Source organism: Microcebus murinus, chromosome 6 (genome assembly GCF_040939455.1).
Source record: "Microcebus murinus isolate Inina chromosome 6, M.murinus_Inina_mat1.0, whole genome shotgun sequence".
Taxonomy (NCBI): domain Eukaryota; kingdom Metazoa; phylum Chordata; class Mammalia; order Primates; family Cheirogaleidae; genus Microcebus; species Microcebus murinus.
In genome coordinates, this window is record NC_134109.1 from 34,993,666 (window position 1) to 35,011,273 (window position 17,608).

Here is a 17,608-nt window from a genome sequence, read left to right on the forward strand (position 1 = left end):
ACAAACAAACAAACAAAAAAACTACCTCCAATAAATTTTCTTCTTTACTTCCTACTTCCACCTTTGTCCTTACTCAACTTCTGGCAGAGCAATCTCCTCTTTTACTTCATGAACACTGTCCATGTCACCATATCCATTTACCGTTACTTGTTCTTTCCATAATGAAAATTGTTTATATTTTTTTTTTTTTTTTTTTGAGACAGAGTCTCGCTTTGTTGCCTAGGCTAGAGTGAGTGCCGTGGCGTTAGCCTAGCTCACAGCAACCTCAAACTCCTGGGCTCAAGCAATCCTTCTGCCTCAGCCTCCCAAGTAGCTGGGACTACAGGCATGCGCCACCATGCCTGGCTCATTTTTCTATATATATTAGTTGGCCAATTAATTTCTTTCTATTTATAGTAGAGCTGGGGTCTCGCTCTTGCTCAGGCTGGTTTCAAACTCCTGACCTCGAGCAATCCGCCCGCCTCGGCCTCCCAGAGAGCTAGGATTACAGGCGTGAGCCACCGCGCCCGGCCTGTTTATATTTTTGATCTTGAGAAAGATATTTTCTTTCTCAGTATACTCTTAGGTCTTAGTTCTGAGAAATTGTCTGCTTTTCCCTAGTTGTTCTCATCTCAAACTAATAATTCCTTTCAAATAGGGAAAAGCTCTGAGAGTTTCTCTCCAACCCAGTCATTGTTTTAAATATAATAAATATTTTAACATAGTTAAGATGATGACTTTTCCTAATGAGTTATAGATAGTACCACCTCTGGCTTTATTTTGACTAGACAGAAATATAAGTGCTATCTCAATTACTTGGTAGAACACACTTCACAACCATGAAAATATCTGATGACTGATTTATCTCATTGTCAGTATACTAGCAGTTAAATAAAGTTTATAGTTATATTGTGGCCTTAAATCTATCTTAAAGAATTAGTCCTGTCAAAGAAAGATGGGGTCAGACACATCCTGTGTTGGAGTAGAGGGTTTCTCCACAAACTGAAATATATGTTTAATAGCTTCAATAACGTATCCCTAGTGCAACCTGGTCCCTTTCTATGCCAAAAGATCATCCACCAACACTGGAATCCACACATGAAAAGAGAAACTTTCTATTTTTCCAGTAAGACTTATTTTTGAATGGAAAAAAACAAATCCCTAACCTCAGGTGAAAAGTGAAGTAATTTTTCAATTTTCACATCTTGTAGTTTTCGTTTCTCACAACAAAAGAAAAATAACCTACCAATTTCCAATAAAAGTCCTATTCAAAACACAAACAAAGCAAAAGCAAACAAAATAAAGCAAAACACAGAGCAAACAAAAAAAATCTTTTACTGTTGCTACTTTTTACATATTTTATTTAGATTCATCAGAAATGGGCTCAATTGTTTAAAATGTCAACTTTGGGGCTGGGCAGAGAAAAACATCTGTTAGCCTATACCAGAAGACAGATAATTTCAAGTTAACCTGGGACACATCTTTCCCCATCGGAGTTGCCAACTTATAACTGCTCCAAACAAGTTAAGAAATTAAGGCATTGATGTATACAGATCTTTTTCATTGTGTCTGTTTAACATCAGCTAATTAGAAACTACAACATAAATTCTCTAAAGAGAATCTCTTCCATGTAAAATCACTCAAAGCCTAGGGAAATGACTTACATTATGGTAAAATGTGGATTCATAATGAAAATACTAGCGATATGCAGTTTTTAAAATGAACCCCAATATCAGAAACTAGTAGAAAATAAAAAGAATAGAATTTTCTCAATCTGTCATGATTTATAAAACACAAGTGTAAAGACTAGCACGAAATGGTATTTAAAATAATCCAACATTATATGTTAGGAGAGTTGGTTAATCCATTCTACTTGATCCTAATAGCATACCTGGGGTTGTCTACAATCTTTAACCCCAAAATAATTTTAATTACAACCATGGATGGTGTTTCACTAAATTCTAGTTGCACAAAGGACCTTTTTATTTTCCAGCATCTCCTGTGAAATTGGTCCTCCCAAGTAAAATCAATATATAGGATAAATGAATGGGGGAAATCAAAAATTGAAACCAAACTTCTTGTCAAAACTGAGCTATATGACTATAAGTCAAACAGGATTTTCCTGAGACATAATGATATTCACTCAGTTCAAATGATTAGAGAATTATAGAAAGAAAGGCTTAAATTTAAAATGTTACAGATTAAGATGATAGTTCAATCTATATTGTTTCTTGTTCTGTGTCTTGCATTGTACTTTGAAAAGATCAGTTTAACAAATCCTTGTTGGTGAATGAAAACTGATAATAAATTTCATCAGTACTAATAAAAATGTAGTAAAACTGAAAAGGTTTTCAACTACCTAAATCAGTGGTCACCAATCACTGAAAATAAATTATAAAAGTACTTAAATTATTTATCAGAAATACAATAAGGTATTTAAATGATGAAAATCTGCAAAACAGATTTAAAATATTAAAAACATTTGCTTTTAATGTATTTTTTCCTATTATTTCCTACTCAGACAAATGTTATTATGATCTTTTATATGTCTGGTGTACCTTTACGATCTCTAAGCATATTACCAATATTAACTCATTCATTTGAACTTGTCTTATAGTAACATCATTATCATAATTAACAGAAAAACACTAAAGCACAGTATTTATCATTGACCCAGGCATTTACTAGTGAGCTCAGAAGATAACAACAACAAAAAAAACATTATAAAATTATCATAAAATCACTCTTTAAAAACATTTATTGCTATGAGAGGGGTGAAAAGTTACAGAGTCAGAAGTAGCTCAACTTAAGGTTCCAATATAATTTCTGAATTGGTTGCTTTGTTGATTAAAATCATGTGACTAAACTATGCAAAAAATCCTATGAATATTCAATATATAAGGAACCCACAACTCCGAATGAAACTAGTTGATGGGCTATTAAATAAGGAGAGCCTTTAAAGTTTCCATTAATAATTGTATGAACTGCTTGTTTTTATTTTGAGTACAGGTATCAAGGGTCAAGATTTTTTTTCTTTACCTATCCTCTTTTAAAAAGCTTTATTCCCTAGTATCCTACTTATTTTGTAAGTCTTATTGAAGGACTTAAATCACCTTTTTACAGTAATATTTCATTTAAAGTAATGGTAAGAGAACTCAAATAGATGTGAATACCAAGAAAAGTTGTACTGGAAAAAAAATTTAGTCATAGTTTACCTATGTAAGTTGCTCAACTCTCCTGATTAAACTGACTAATACATTTGACAAATCATTCTTTTTTAAAGTAGTAGTTGTGTCTAAAAATGTATCAGGGATAAAATTTCAATCAGAGAAAACATTCCTTACAAATATGTATGTTTAATTTTGTTGGAATGATGGGAAAGGACTCTTATTCACCTCCATCCAGAGAAGAGGAAGAGTGAGTGTTATCTTTAATCTCTAACAAATAATATGTTAAAAATATAGTTCCTAACTTCAAAGGACTTTTAGTCTAGATAGAAACAGAGATCGTAGACATTAAATAAAGAAAAATATTCTTCCAAAGCATATTTTTCCTACTGAGATTTTCCATCTCCCTGAATATTAAAAAAAAATCACCTGTTTTCCCCCAATGGGGAAAAAATAATAAGAAAGTAAAAATTTGTTAAATGGTAGGTTTTGCTATAGTTTAAAAGATTGCAAAAGCCAATGCAATTTTTACTGATTTACAAGTAAAATTCTCTAATACAAAACCATGGAAATCAGCATCTAGAGGATCAAATTAGCAGTACTGTGAAATTACCTGGACACTTAAAAAACAAGAGAAAAAAAAGAAACTAAAGTAGGTGGCAGGTACTTGTTACAATATAGGGAGCTGAACTATCACCAGATCATAGTTTAAATATAGTGGGTGAAAATTTAATGAATATGTGGAAATGGAATCAGCTCAGAAACCATAGTTATTTCCATTTTAAATAAGGACAATGGTTCTGCACCACCAGCTGTTTATAGTTCATTGAATGAGGTTCTAGTTGTTAGGAGATAATTATTTCTTCCTTACAGGAGGTGAAGTGCTTCTCATTCTGCAGACACCTCTGATGAATGGCCATGAAAGTATGACACCAAGACAGCAACCCAAGATCAGTTTAGTTTTTAATGATCTCTTTAAACACTTGATTTTCTATTTTTTCCTAGTAAAGTATAGGAAAATGTGCACCTTCAAATATATAGAAGCATGTCACTGGTTGTCATTTGCTTTTATAAGACACTTTAACATTAAAGGAAAAGCAGACTGTACACAGTATGTATATGATCAACAACATTAGAAAAGGATGGGGGTGGAAGATGTTTTATGGTCATTTCAACTTTAAGCATTTTTGAATTTTGAAGAATTCTACTGATACATTGTTTTCCCATAAAAAGAATTCTATCCCTCAGTTTTCTGTCAGTTAATGATGCTGACATTATCCCAGCCATTTCAGCTCTTTCACCCATTTAGAAAGACCTATCAATTCTATCTTCTCAGGCTCTCACAAATTTGTCTCTTCAATTCCAATGCAAACTGCCATGTACCTCAGTACTTCTCACCTACACCATAGTCCTCTTATTGTAAATGGTCTCCCTCCTCCTAGTCTCTTCAAATACTAATCTAGTTCAACCAAAATACTATTTTCAGATTAATATTACCAAAGCACCACTCTAATCATGCCACTCTTATGTGTAAAACCTTTCAAAAGCGGGTTGTGACTCCAAAATAGAAAAATGCTTATGGTACATGAAGCAGAAAAGCAAAATTCAAAAACAAACAAATTCTGTCCTTATAAATATTAAGACTGTGTATGCATATTAATAAAAACTAGAAAAGAATACAAACAATTAAGAGAATTAATTTAAAGGTCCTAGGACTTGGGGTTTACCAGTATTTTTTATTTGTTATTAAAGATGTTTATGAAACAAATAAGTAAAATCTTCTAGTAACCATTTACTGCTTATATACCATAAAGCTTAACCTCTGTAATCTGGCTTCCAAACCTATCTTTCCAGCTTATTTTCCATCCCTCCTCTTCACATAACCTAAAACCCCAGACAAACTAAACTATCCCATTTCTCATTTGGGTTCCTGTACTGCTCTTTCTTAGCTATCAGCCATTGCTCACATTATATTCTCCAGCTGGTATGTTCTCTTCCTCCATTTTCATGTGTCCAAATCCTACCTAACTATCCTTTTACAGCCTTTACAGTTCAGTTCAAATAGTACATTCTCCACAAAACTAACTCTGATGTCCCTCCCCTTACCCAAAATTCCAATAAGCATTTCATCTATTTTACTCCTATAAAATGTAGCATGCTGTATTTTGTATTGTAGGGTGTGTGTGTGTTTGTGTTTGTAGCTCCCTTTAAGGCAGGGACTTTATTTTAACTATTTTTGAATTCCACTCAGGGCATAACATAATGTCTTTCTGAATAAATATGTAAAGTGAATAATTACTTTCAAAAGGCAATGGCTAGGAAGACTAAAAGCTAATGGCAATTATTATTTTTAATATATTATGATTTTCCTTCTTTTCTTCAAATTTATTCTTAACATAACCTTCTTACCTGAAGATATGTTATTCTCCGCTGGACCAGCTCTGTCAGATCTTTGGCCTCTTTTTCCCGCCAATCACCTGCTCCATCTGTCTGACTGAGGTAGTATAGATCCGTCATTATAGACCTGTTAAAGCAAACAACATTGGAGGTCTGACTTATTTGCTGCTGTGATGGATTACAAAAAGTCATAAGAGGAGAGCCAAATTAGTCATGAAGACTGATACACTGATGGTGGTACTCATCTTTTATTTTCTATCAAAGCTGTGAAATTCAAAAATTAGTCTCTATCATCAAATATCCATTCCTACAATAAATTTTTACTATTGAGAAACACTTTATTTTCAGGCCAATCAGCTCCTTGATTCCCAACACAGACAAATCACTGTAGAGATCTGGGAGAAGTAGATACATAAGCAAAGAAATAGGCAGATTAAGGTAAGAGAGAGAAAGAAGTTGGTGTCACCATTTAAACAGTACCTCTTTGTTCCATTATTATTTCATTCCCCCTCTTAAATTTCACTTCATACTTAAACAGTCTGAGTAGTTGGGAAAAGATAGAGAACAAATTTGATATGACTCTTAATGATCTAAATCAAAGGTCAACAAACTTTTTCTTTAAAGGGCCAGATACTAAATATTTTAGGCCTGGTGCAGTGGCTCACACCTACAATCCTAGCATTCTGGGAGGCCGAGGCAGGAGGATCACTTGAGCTCAGGAGTTCGACACCAGCCTGAGCAAGACCAATACCCCATCTCTACTAAAAATAGAAAAATTAGCCAGGCATGGTGGCGGACACCAGCCTGAGCAAGACCAATACCCCATCTCTACTAAAAATAGAAAAATTAGCCAGGCATGGTGGCGCAAGTCTGTAGTCTCAGCTACTTGGGAGGCTGAGACAGGAGGATGGCTTTAGCTCAGGAGTTTGAGGCTACAGTGAGCTATGATGACACCACTGCCCTCTACTTGGAGCAACAGAGTGAAACTTTGTCTCATACATACATAAACATTTTAGGCTTTGTGGGCCACAGTTGCCTTTGTAGCAGGAAAGCTGCCTTAGATAACATGCAAACTAATGGGTGTGGCTATGTTCCAAGAAAACTGTATTTACAAAAATAGGCAAAGAGCCAGATTTGGCCCTTGGGCTATAAATTGCTGATCCCTGATCTGAACTAATAAAATGATTGCTAAGATACTTTCCCATTCTGTGTAGCAACAGTAATTTCCTTTAACATGCTGGATTTCCTGCAGAGTAAACTAAAATACCCTGTAAACAAAGAAGAGAAACTTCAGGGCTGGTACAGATGGTTTTATTTATATTGCATTAAATAAAAGCTATGACTTGCATTTATCAATAAATAAAAGTGAAAAGCAAGCCTCTAACATTCCCCACCAATCTGTCAGCAAATATATATAGACAATTTCTGACCATATATTACCACCAGTACTACTACCAGCTGAGCCACTATTTTCTCTCATCTGGATTATTATAATAGCCTCCTAACAAGTTCCCTGCTTCTACCCTTGCCTAAGTCTACAGTCTATTCTCAATATAGCAGCCAGATCCTGTTAAAACATCAGTCAAATAATGTTATTCCTTTGCTCTTAACATGAATTAGCTTTTCATCTCAGAGTTAAAGCCAAAGTTACTACCTTGACCTATAAGGCCCCACACCATATGGCCCACCATTACCTTTTTGATCTCATCTCCTATACTATCATCCTCCTTGATTTCTCTATTTCAGCCACACTGGTCTTGTTAATAATCCCTGAAAGTGCCACGCAGGTTCCTACTCTAAAGCTTTTATATTTGCTCCTCCCTGCCATCGAATCCTCTTTTCTCAGACATCTATCCACCTGGCTCACTCAAATGTCCTTCGAATCTTTGCTCAAATGTCACCTTCTCCATAAGGCTTTCCCAGATTATCCCACTTAAAAATCCAGCATCTCCCCAATCCCTTGGCTTTCCTTCTCTTTCTTCCCTGCTTATTTTTTCCAAACAATTACCACCTTCTAATATACAATATCATTTACATCTTTATTTTATTATCTTTCTGCCCCAACCAGAATTTAAAAAAGAAAAAGTTGGAAACACTCTCCTAGACATCGGCCTGGGCAAAGAGTTTATGAAGAAGTCCCCAAAGGCAATCACAGCAGCAACAAAAATAAATAAATGGGACATGATCAAACTACAAAGCTTCTGCACAGCCAAAGAAATAGTCATGAAAGTAAACAGACAGCCTACAGAATGGGAGAAAATTTTTGCATCCTATGCATCCGATAAGGGACTGATAACTAGAATATACTTAGAACTCACGAAAATTAGGAAGAAAAAATCAAATAACCCCATTAAAAAGTGGGCAAAGGACTTGAACAGAAATTTTTCTAAAGAAGACAGAAGAATGGCCAACAAACATATGAAGAAATGCTCAACATCTCTAATCATCAGGGAAATGCAAATCAAAACCACAATGAGATATCACTTAACCCCAGTGAGAATGGCCTTTATCAAAAAATCTCCAAACAATAAATGCTGGCGTGGTTGCGGAGAGAGAGGAACACTCCTACACTGCTGGTGGGACTGCAAACTAGTTCAACCTCTGTGGAAAGCAATATGGAGATACCTTAAAGCGATACAAGTGAATCTACCATTTGATCCAGCAATCCCATTGCTGGGCATCTACCCAAATGATCCAGTGACACTCTACAAAAAAGACACCTGCACTCGAATGTTTATAGCAGCACAATTCATAATTGCAAGGCTGTGGAAACAGCCCAAGTGCCCATCAATCAAAGAATGGATTAATAAAATGTGGTATATGTCCACCATGGAGTACTATTCAGCTCTAAGAAACAATGGTGATATAGCACACCTTATATTTTCCTGGTTAGAGCTGGAACCCATACTACTAAGTGAAGTATCCCAAGAATGGAAAAACAAGCACCAGATATATTCTCCAGCAAACTGGTATTAACTGAGTAGCACCTAAGTAGACACATAGGTGCTACAGTAATAGGGTATTGGGCAGGTGGGAGGGGGGAGGGGGGCGGGTATATACATACATAGTGAGTGAGATGTGCACCATCTGGGGGATGGTCATGATGGAGACTCAGACTTTTGGGGGGAGGGGGGGAATGGGCATTTATTGAAACCTTAAAATCTGTACCCCCATAATATGCCAAAATAAAAAAAAAAAAAAAAAAAAAAATAAAAAAAAAAAAAATAAAAAAAAAAAAAAAAAAAAAAAAAAAAATTTTTTAAATCAGCATTTGGAGCAGTGCTGGTCATAGACAAAATGTTTAATAAATATCTTCAAATAGATAAGTGAAAGAAAAATTATCAAAAGAAAAATCCTCAAGAGTTTTAGATAATGTGACAATGGTCAGAATTTTTATCTTTTACAAATCCAGTTTGGGTAGTAGAGAGGTTTGGGAAAAAATCCTTAATTAGTTGCAGTTCTAGCTTTATCCCTTCTCTATACTTTGTATTAACTCCTGTTCACAGCATGCTTAAGAGTATGGATTGTGAAAATTATAAAGTCAGAAATATATTTATTTTTGTCAGAAAAGTGTATATATACATACATATATATAAATAAAACATGTGATACATATACTTCTAAAAGCACCTGCAATGATGATATTAACTAAAAACATAAAGTATTAGTTGGAGGTTCCAAGAATGCTTATAGAAAACTGTACTATAGTATTAAATATAAAGAACAACAGTAATAAACAGGTATTGAGTTCTTACTATTGGCCAGATACTTACTATAGATGCTTTAAATCAGCTCATTTAATCCTCACAACTATCTTATAAACTAAATAAGGAATGTAAGGCACTGAGAGGCTAAATAATTTGTTCAAAGTCACAAAGTACAGAATGCCAAAGTGAGAATTCAAACCCAAGCAATGTTATTCTAAAGCCCAAGCTTGTAACTACTAAACTGATGACTATCAACATAGGAGGTCTAGAGTACAATACTGTGTACTTTGTTCAATGTAAATAACAAAAATCACAAAGTCTGAATCAGAGGAAAAAGCTCTGGGAGACAGAGAGACCTATTTCTCAATTTTGGCTCTATCTCTTATTAGCTTTGAGTCTGAGGAAAGTTATTTTGACATCTATAAGTCTTAGTTACTTCATCTTAAAATAAATATCATAATATCTTCCTTGTAGCTTTTATAAAAGGACTAGTTATAATACACACAAAGTATTAAGAGTACAATATGTGGTTGGTGCTATTTTTTTAATGCTAGCAGCCCTCAGAGAGTTGTTTCAGAGCTTCTACCTTGTGTCTAAAGAGCACTTATTGATAATTCTACAACCAAGAGGAAGGTACTGTGGGCTAGTCATAAAAATGATCCAAAACCCAATTCTCTGTAACACCCTAAAGAAGGGAATTGATCAACAGACTCATTTATGATGATAAAACATGCCCTCAACAACTATGATTTACCTAGGAGTATATGACATAGTCTGTCTCTTTTATTTCTAGTCTTAACTAGATGCTAAACCATTTAGGAATAAAGCAATGCAGGAAATTCTTATTTACTATCATAGAAAGCCATCATAACTATGCATGATTAACAGAATATTTGATAATAGTCTCTTTGAATATATAAAACTATTAATAATATACAAATAAAAATTTTAAGTCTAAAGCACAGTTTAAAATATCCGTCCTAAATTATAGTAGAATAGCTCTGAACAATGCTGGGAATAACAGGGTCATTTGTGAAGCATTTTATGCATTTGTTTAAAGTGTCAACATTATCCATGCACAGGACACTTTGCATCTATTTCCATTTTAACCTATTTTAAGCAGGGCAAGATTCTAATATGTGATGTCTTATCTATTTTTATATTTGTTACTCTCACCTAAGATTCAAAACATTTTCTTTTCATGCCAAAGAGATTTTAGCTACAAAAACCAAACAATTTACTACATCCTTGAGAAATTAACCTACAGTTTTACACACTGAGCAAAGTTTCAACTTTTAAGTATTGTCAGATTATAAAACTAAGTCTCTTATGGACCATTATGTAGCCTATAGTATTCTTTTACAGTTTACTGGGAAAAGTCACCAACCACATGAAATTGTCAGTTGATCATGGAAACAGGAGTCTTTAACTATAATGGTGTTATAGGGCTCACCTAAAAGTTTATTTAAAATATCTTTTCAGTTTTAAAAGGCTCTTTAGCATCACCCTTATCACACTCATTATTCTTTATATTTCATAGGTTTCATCAATTCAAATGTAGCCATTCATTTTGTCCTACCTATCAAATAGGAATGTGCACAAAACATGTTCCAAGTCTCAACTTTAAATAGCAGTATTGTTTCTGGAGATGTCATATTGTAGGATAAATAATCAGCAAATGCCTGTCAAAGGAAAAAGGAAATTCAATATACTCTGCTTGGCTTTACATTAACATCGTATAGCCTTAAGCAAGTAAAAACTGCATTAGGCCTAATTTAGAGGGGAAAATTCTTTAATTTATAAAAATTAGCACTATTCATGCTTTCTTGTCATAGGAATCAAGACTTTCCTTACCAATGCAATGAAAGCTGATCTCTCTACTTTTTAAAATAAGCTAGAAAACATGAAAGTGAATGTTTTTATCAAGTTACCTCAGTACTAAGTCTTAGCAATTAATTATTCACATTCATCCCAGGCTCTCTCTAGAAAGCAGAATAACCAAACAACTAGACGATTGAATTTTTAAAAAGTACACTAATTTTTTATGATATTGGAGTCAAGGTCTTAATATAAGTTACTTTACCTTGCAGTCCACTAAAATTAAGCTTGCCTTTTAAATCATTTTTTCCCTGGCCTTCCCATTGGAGACCATGTAAGGAAGACAATGAAGTCCAAGAAATGACCTTAAATTCAAACTAGTTCTTTGGCAATTCAGTAATGTTTAGAAGTTACCACTCTGTAAAATTTATTTTTTGGCTAAAGACATGAGGATAATTAAATCAGAAAGCATCAGCTGTGGTCCATCATTGGGAAACACATGGGGACTAAAAACCGTTCTGCAGAAGCCCTGGGTTTTCAACAACTTTACCCTAAAACCAAATCTTCTAGAAGAGTCCCACAAGCTGGGAATCTGGTTGTCTTGGTTTTGACTATTAAGATAATAAGAAATCTAGTAGGTAGGCAATGAATCTAAAGGCCTGGTATAAGGCCAGGTCAATATTTGCGAAATACAAATCCAGGCAAAGTACCTGCAAAATACTGTTAGCCATTTAAGGACAAAATACAAATACCTGAAGACACTGAGTTGAATAGAACAGAATTTAAGACTCTGAGAGCAAGCCAGCTATGACAGGTGTCAAAACTTCTATTTCAAAAGCTGGCTATATTTATGTTACTTGTATTTTCTGTTAATTTCTCTATTTTAATAGTCATAAAACTCTTTTTAAAAAAAAAAAAAAAAAACAGTTGTATTCTGCCTCAATTATACTGTTGTTGAACCAACTGCAAGGACAGCTTTTTATTTATACCCGATTCAAGATGTTAAAGAGAGCAGTTACCCAAGGGCCAGGACAGAGATGTAATTCAAGCAAGAAAATCCCAAGGTGATGTAATTAACATTTATTAAGGTAAATGTGAGTAACAGAGGCTATACCACAGTCTAATCAATAGGCAAATCTGGATCATAGACAAGAGAAATTACTTGAGTTTTGTCCAATGCTACTTTTACTTTGGTTCACTCCTGGGGTAAAAATAAGCAGTGCCAAGGATAAAAACATGACCAAGAGACAGGTAGGGAAACAAAGTTCCCTTGTCTCAGGGAGGAATTTTAGGATGCCACTATCTTGACAGCTGACATAGGTGGGGAAAATTCCAGAGAGGCAACAACAAAAATAGCTTTTACTGTCATATAAGGCAATAATTTATGTTACTTGGTGAGTGACTTCCACTGGGCTGATGGTTAAATTCCAGGCCTTAAAATTTTTCCTGTTGAACACTTTGAAAATCTGCCCTTATCTGTGCCTGCCCTGCAGGGTCTAAGAGTTTTCTAGTTCTAATTCATCTATGAGTTTTCCTTATGCAGGCCTGAATAGAGCATACTAGAATCTATAATGTGCCAGGTACTATGGAAAGTGTTTTATATATTTATTCCCTCATTTAATCATTACAATGTTGTGCTATAAGAATTATATTTCCATGTACAGAAGAGAAAACAAAGCTCAGAGAATCTAAGTATTTATTAATTAAGAGAAATGATTTTGGAGTAAAACAGCTCTGCTACTTGTACATGTCACCTAATTTCTCTAGGCCTTACTATAACTTTAGTTATAAAAAGGGAATAATAAAGTAAAGGGGCTCAGGAAATTTCACCCCAAAATATGATTCTGTGGAATTTTGAATTAAAGGCTCTTATAGATTAACAGACCCTTCAAAATCAAGCACTAGAAGGGGCTTTCCCTCATCTGTACATTGGCATGTAGGAAATCCTTAGTAAGTGATTATTTTTAATGTTAAAATCATTCTTGAGTTTGGAAATCATAACCAAATAGATTTGTGGTGGGAGCAGGCAAAACAGAAACAGGGCCACTAAATGAGACACCCTTTTTTACTTGGAGATTCTTCTTCTAATGCAAACTTTATTTTAGAGGGGAATGTTCCTTTAAAAGAAATGAAGAATCATTATCTGGCTGATAGAGACTAAGTAAGCAATGAGCAGAATAAGGACAGCTTCATATGAAAATGTAGTCCTTTGCTCATGAATACTAGGAGGAATGTTCTAGTACTTGAAAATAAGCCTGGATTCCTTAGTAAAAAGACAATCACATAAAAACATTTTATTTAAAGAAATCCAGAACTCAAGAAAAAGTGTCCACTTTCCAGTTTAATGTAAGTCTCAATCAAATTACAATTCAAAGAAGTTAGTAAGATCTTTTTTCATCCCTTCCTCTGTGTGTGTGTGTGTGTGTGTGTCAATGTGTGTGTACATGTATAAAAAACACACACACAAAAAAAAACCCCAGAAGATTTGAAGGTTCACAAAACTTAACTTTTCAAGAATGGAAATATCAAAGAGAGTGAAAACATAAGTTATTGGGCCACAACGGCTGTAATCAGAAACTTAAACAAATCTATAAGCTATTAACCTACCCATCTTTTCTTATAATCAGTACTCTATCTGATTCAAACGCATTTCTTTGTTACATAATCCTTCATGATGTCTTTTTGCACATCAGCAAATTGCCAATCAGCACAAGTAATTGTAAGTATTATGTTGGTGCAAAAGTAATTACAGTTTTGGACCATGAATTTTAAATCACTAGAACTAGGCTCAAACATGTCTTTATTAATCAAAATAGGAATCATTACAATCAACACATTTTTGCCAATGAGAAATAAGTTTGTTTATTACTGTAGCATAAAAATCCATGCTTTGGGATGCCACAAACTCTTGGAAAGCATTTTCTACATCCTGCTGGCTGTGGAAGTGTTTTCCCTGCAAAAAATTGTTGAGATGCCTGAAAAAGTGGTAGTCGGGTGGCAAGAGGTCAGGTGAATATGGTGTATGAGGCAAAACTCTGTAGAGGTGTGGTTGAACGTTGTCATGGAGAAGAATTGGGCCCTTTCTGTTGACCAACACAGGTTGCAGGCGTTGCAGTTTTGGGGGCATCTCATCGATTTGCTGAGCATACTTCTCAGATGTAATGGTTTCACTGGGATTCAGAAAGCTGTAGTGGATCAGATGGGCAGCAGACCACCAAACAGTGATCATGCTCTTTTTCTGGTCCAAGTTTGGCTTCATGAAGGGCTTTAGAGCTTCTTCTCGTTCCAACCACTGAGCTGGTCATTGTCCAGTTGTCATATAAAATCCACTCTTCAATGCACATCACAATCTGATAGAGAAACAATTCACTGATGGTGCTACAATAACAGAAGACAACAATTCAAAATAATGAATTTTTTTTATTTTCGGTCATCTCACAAGGCACCTGCTTATCTAGATTTTTCACCTTCCAATTTGCTTCAAATGCCAAACAACCACAGAATGGTCAACACTGAGTTCTTCAGCAACTTCTCATGTAGTTCTAAGAGGATCTGCTTCGATGATTGTTCTCAACTGGTCTTCCAATGGCTGGGCACTGTGCTCCTCATCTTCAAGGCTCTCATTTTCTTTGCAAAACCTTTTGAACGACCACTGCACCATATGTTCATTAGCAGTTCCTGGGCCAAATGCATTGTTGATGTTGTGAGTTGTCTCTGCTACTTTATAACCCATTTTGAACTTGAATAGAAAATCGCTTGAATTTGCTTTTTGTCTAACATGATTTCCATAGTCTAAAATGAATATAAAATAAACAGCAAGTAATTAAGTCATTAGCAAAAGAACATAAAGCAACAAATGTGCATTAAACTGACATATTACAAAAACACATTTATTTAAGAATGTATTCCAATATCAAACAGCAAATTTCAATAAAGCCGCAATTACTTTTGCACCAACCTAATATCATTCACCATTTGGAGACTGCACCTAACTTAAATCTTAGCAAAGCTGCTTTATATATTACCAATAATGAGAGGATGCAGCCTAGGCGTCATCATCTCAATCTGATGATAAGATTGCTACGTCACCAGATTGTTTTTCAATAGTTTCAGTAAACTTAGTTGAGATATAGTTCATTGGTTCTGTGATCCTTCTTGTCCTTCAGTACGAAGTTTAAAATTGCTGTAATTTACAAGCAGGAAGAAGCAGCTCTGGTTTCATAAACTGATGTGTGGCAACATGAAGATGACAACAAGAATCAAAGCGACAGTAGTTAATAGTAGTCTCAACAGTGACCTAAAAGGTTGATTTAGACAAAAATCCATGATATACTTAGAGGCTGAGGTACAAATCTAAACTGCCACAAATCCAAGCACTGAACCTACAGTACTATATAAATAATAAAACCATAATGACAAAAGTAATCACTCTAAAATGCTTATTGCCCTCTCACTATTTCAAAGAAGCAAGCAGGGTCAACTCATGATCATTGGTATCAAAAGCTACAGGTAAATCTGACTGAATTCAGTGCCTACATTTGACTATGAAGTATGGTCATATGCAATTACTAGAATGAAATTATCAATTGAAAATCTAGTGATACTAATGCTTGAGATCAGTAACACAGATAACAATATGCTACTCTGAATTTATTTATTACACTATCAACCCCTCTAAACTCTTAAAAACCCTCTAAAAGCTTCTAAAAACCAGAGTACTAATTACTACCAGTTGATTACTCAATTGTGGTGGCAGGCAGGGAGTAGGCTCTACCAGTTATTAGCTCCCAAGTTAATAAGCTAATCAGATAAATAAATAATGTTTTGCTAAAAACCTCAGGTAAGCCAAATCTCAGGTTCAAACATAGCATCTGGCCCCCAAGCACACTTTAATGCCTGGCAATTGAAGTAATGAACAATGGGAGAGACATTCCAGAAAAGAAAACAGGATGCCCTCACTATACGAAACAGCATCAAAGTGGGGAACAAAGAGAAGAATCTTTTCCTACAGGTCACTGATAGGGTCACTAACCTATAGAGAAATGTGATTTTTACCAGGAAACACAAGCCATCAGTGTTGAACTCAAAGAAAACCAAGAAGTCTATAGAGCCTTAGTTCCCAAAGACCAGCAACTTTAGCGTAACTTAGTATTACTATAAGTACTATGATCTGTTCTTTAACCATGAAACACTTCTGACACCAAATGTGTGGGTTTTCTATACCAGGAAATTCTCCAGTTCTCTGTGGACAACAACTGGATGTCCTACAAATTAATTTAATGCTAACATGAACTATCCAGAGTTAGTGCAGACCCCCACAGCTTAAGGGCTCAGTTCCGAAGACATCCCCCCCACTCTGAGATGCCATCACAAGTACTGGGTGCCTAAGGTCCAACTTGGCTACAATCAGGGGTTCCCACAATCCCCTCTTCAGGTTCCATAATTTGCTATGACAGGTCACAGCACTCAGGGAAACACATTACTTACCTTTACAAATGTATTATAGAAGCTATTGAAAAGAATACAAATTAACAGCCAAATGAAGAGGTACACAGGGGCCAGGTCTGGAAAGGTCCACCAAACAGAAGCTTTTGTTCCTGTGGAGCTGGAGTGTGCCACCCACCTGGCACACTGATGTTTCACCAACCTACAAGCTCCCCAAGCCTTGTTGTTTAGGATTTTTATGGAGGCTCCATTATGGTGACATGACTGATTAAATCACTGGCCACTGGTGACTGGCTCAATCTCTAGCTCCTCTCTCCTCCCCAAGGATCAGGGGGCAGGATGAAAGTTCCAAACTTCTAATCACATGGTTGGTTCCTCTGGCAAACAGTCTCCATCCTGAAGCTATCTAGGGTCACAGCAAGAACCATCTCATTAGCATAAACTCAAGTACCAGTGCAAAGGGTTTATTATGAATAACAAAAATGATGCTCTTCTCACTCCTGGCACTCCGGAAATTCCAAGCGTTTTAGAAATTTTGTGCCAGGAAATGAAAATGAAGACCAAATATATATACTTCTCATTGGAACACAGTATCACAATTAGGAACTTGTTAGAAATGCAAATTCTAGGGACCTACTCTAGATCTACTGAATCTGGAAACTGGTTTTAGCAATCTATGTTTTAAGAAACCCTCCAGGTGATCTTAAAGCCTCACTAAAGTTTGAAAACAACTGCAGTAATGACAATGACACACTGATCCTAGATAATTGGAACAGAACACTTTTGCCTTCTCTACTGACTTTCTAATTAACCTATGTGTTGGAAAGAGATTATTGTAAGATATGCCTCTATTTACCTCTAAGCACTGCATTTCAAATCAGTGGTTGACAAGGTCTAAAAATGGGGAAAGGTATTAACTACAAAAGGATATGAAGAAACTTTGGGGGGCAATGCAATGTTCTGTATCTTGATTGTGGTTAAAAAGCTGTGAGTGTTTGTTAAAATTCAGACTAGTATAGACTGAAAGTGTACATTTTATTTACATAATAGTAATATTTACATAAAGTGTACATTAAGCCATAATAAAGCTGATAT

The 17,608-nt window shown here is 35.1% G+C and overlaps 1 protein-coding gene across 10 annotated transcripts in view; it reads right to left on the reverse strand.

The window, feature by feature from the left end:
• Positions 1-17,608, reverse strand: part of FUT8 (fucosyltransferase 8) — a 293,680-nt gene that overhangs the window by 86,574 nt on the left and 189,498 nt on the right. For all 10 annotated transcript variants that reach the window (XM_076003949.1, XM_076003953.1, XM_076003948.1 and 7 more), the window contains one exon: positions 5,556-5,670. In XM_076003949.1, coding sequence (XP_075860064.1) covers positions 5,556-5,670 — 115 coding nt within the window. The remainder of the gene's footprint in view (positions 1-5,555; positions 5,671-17,608) is intronic.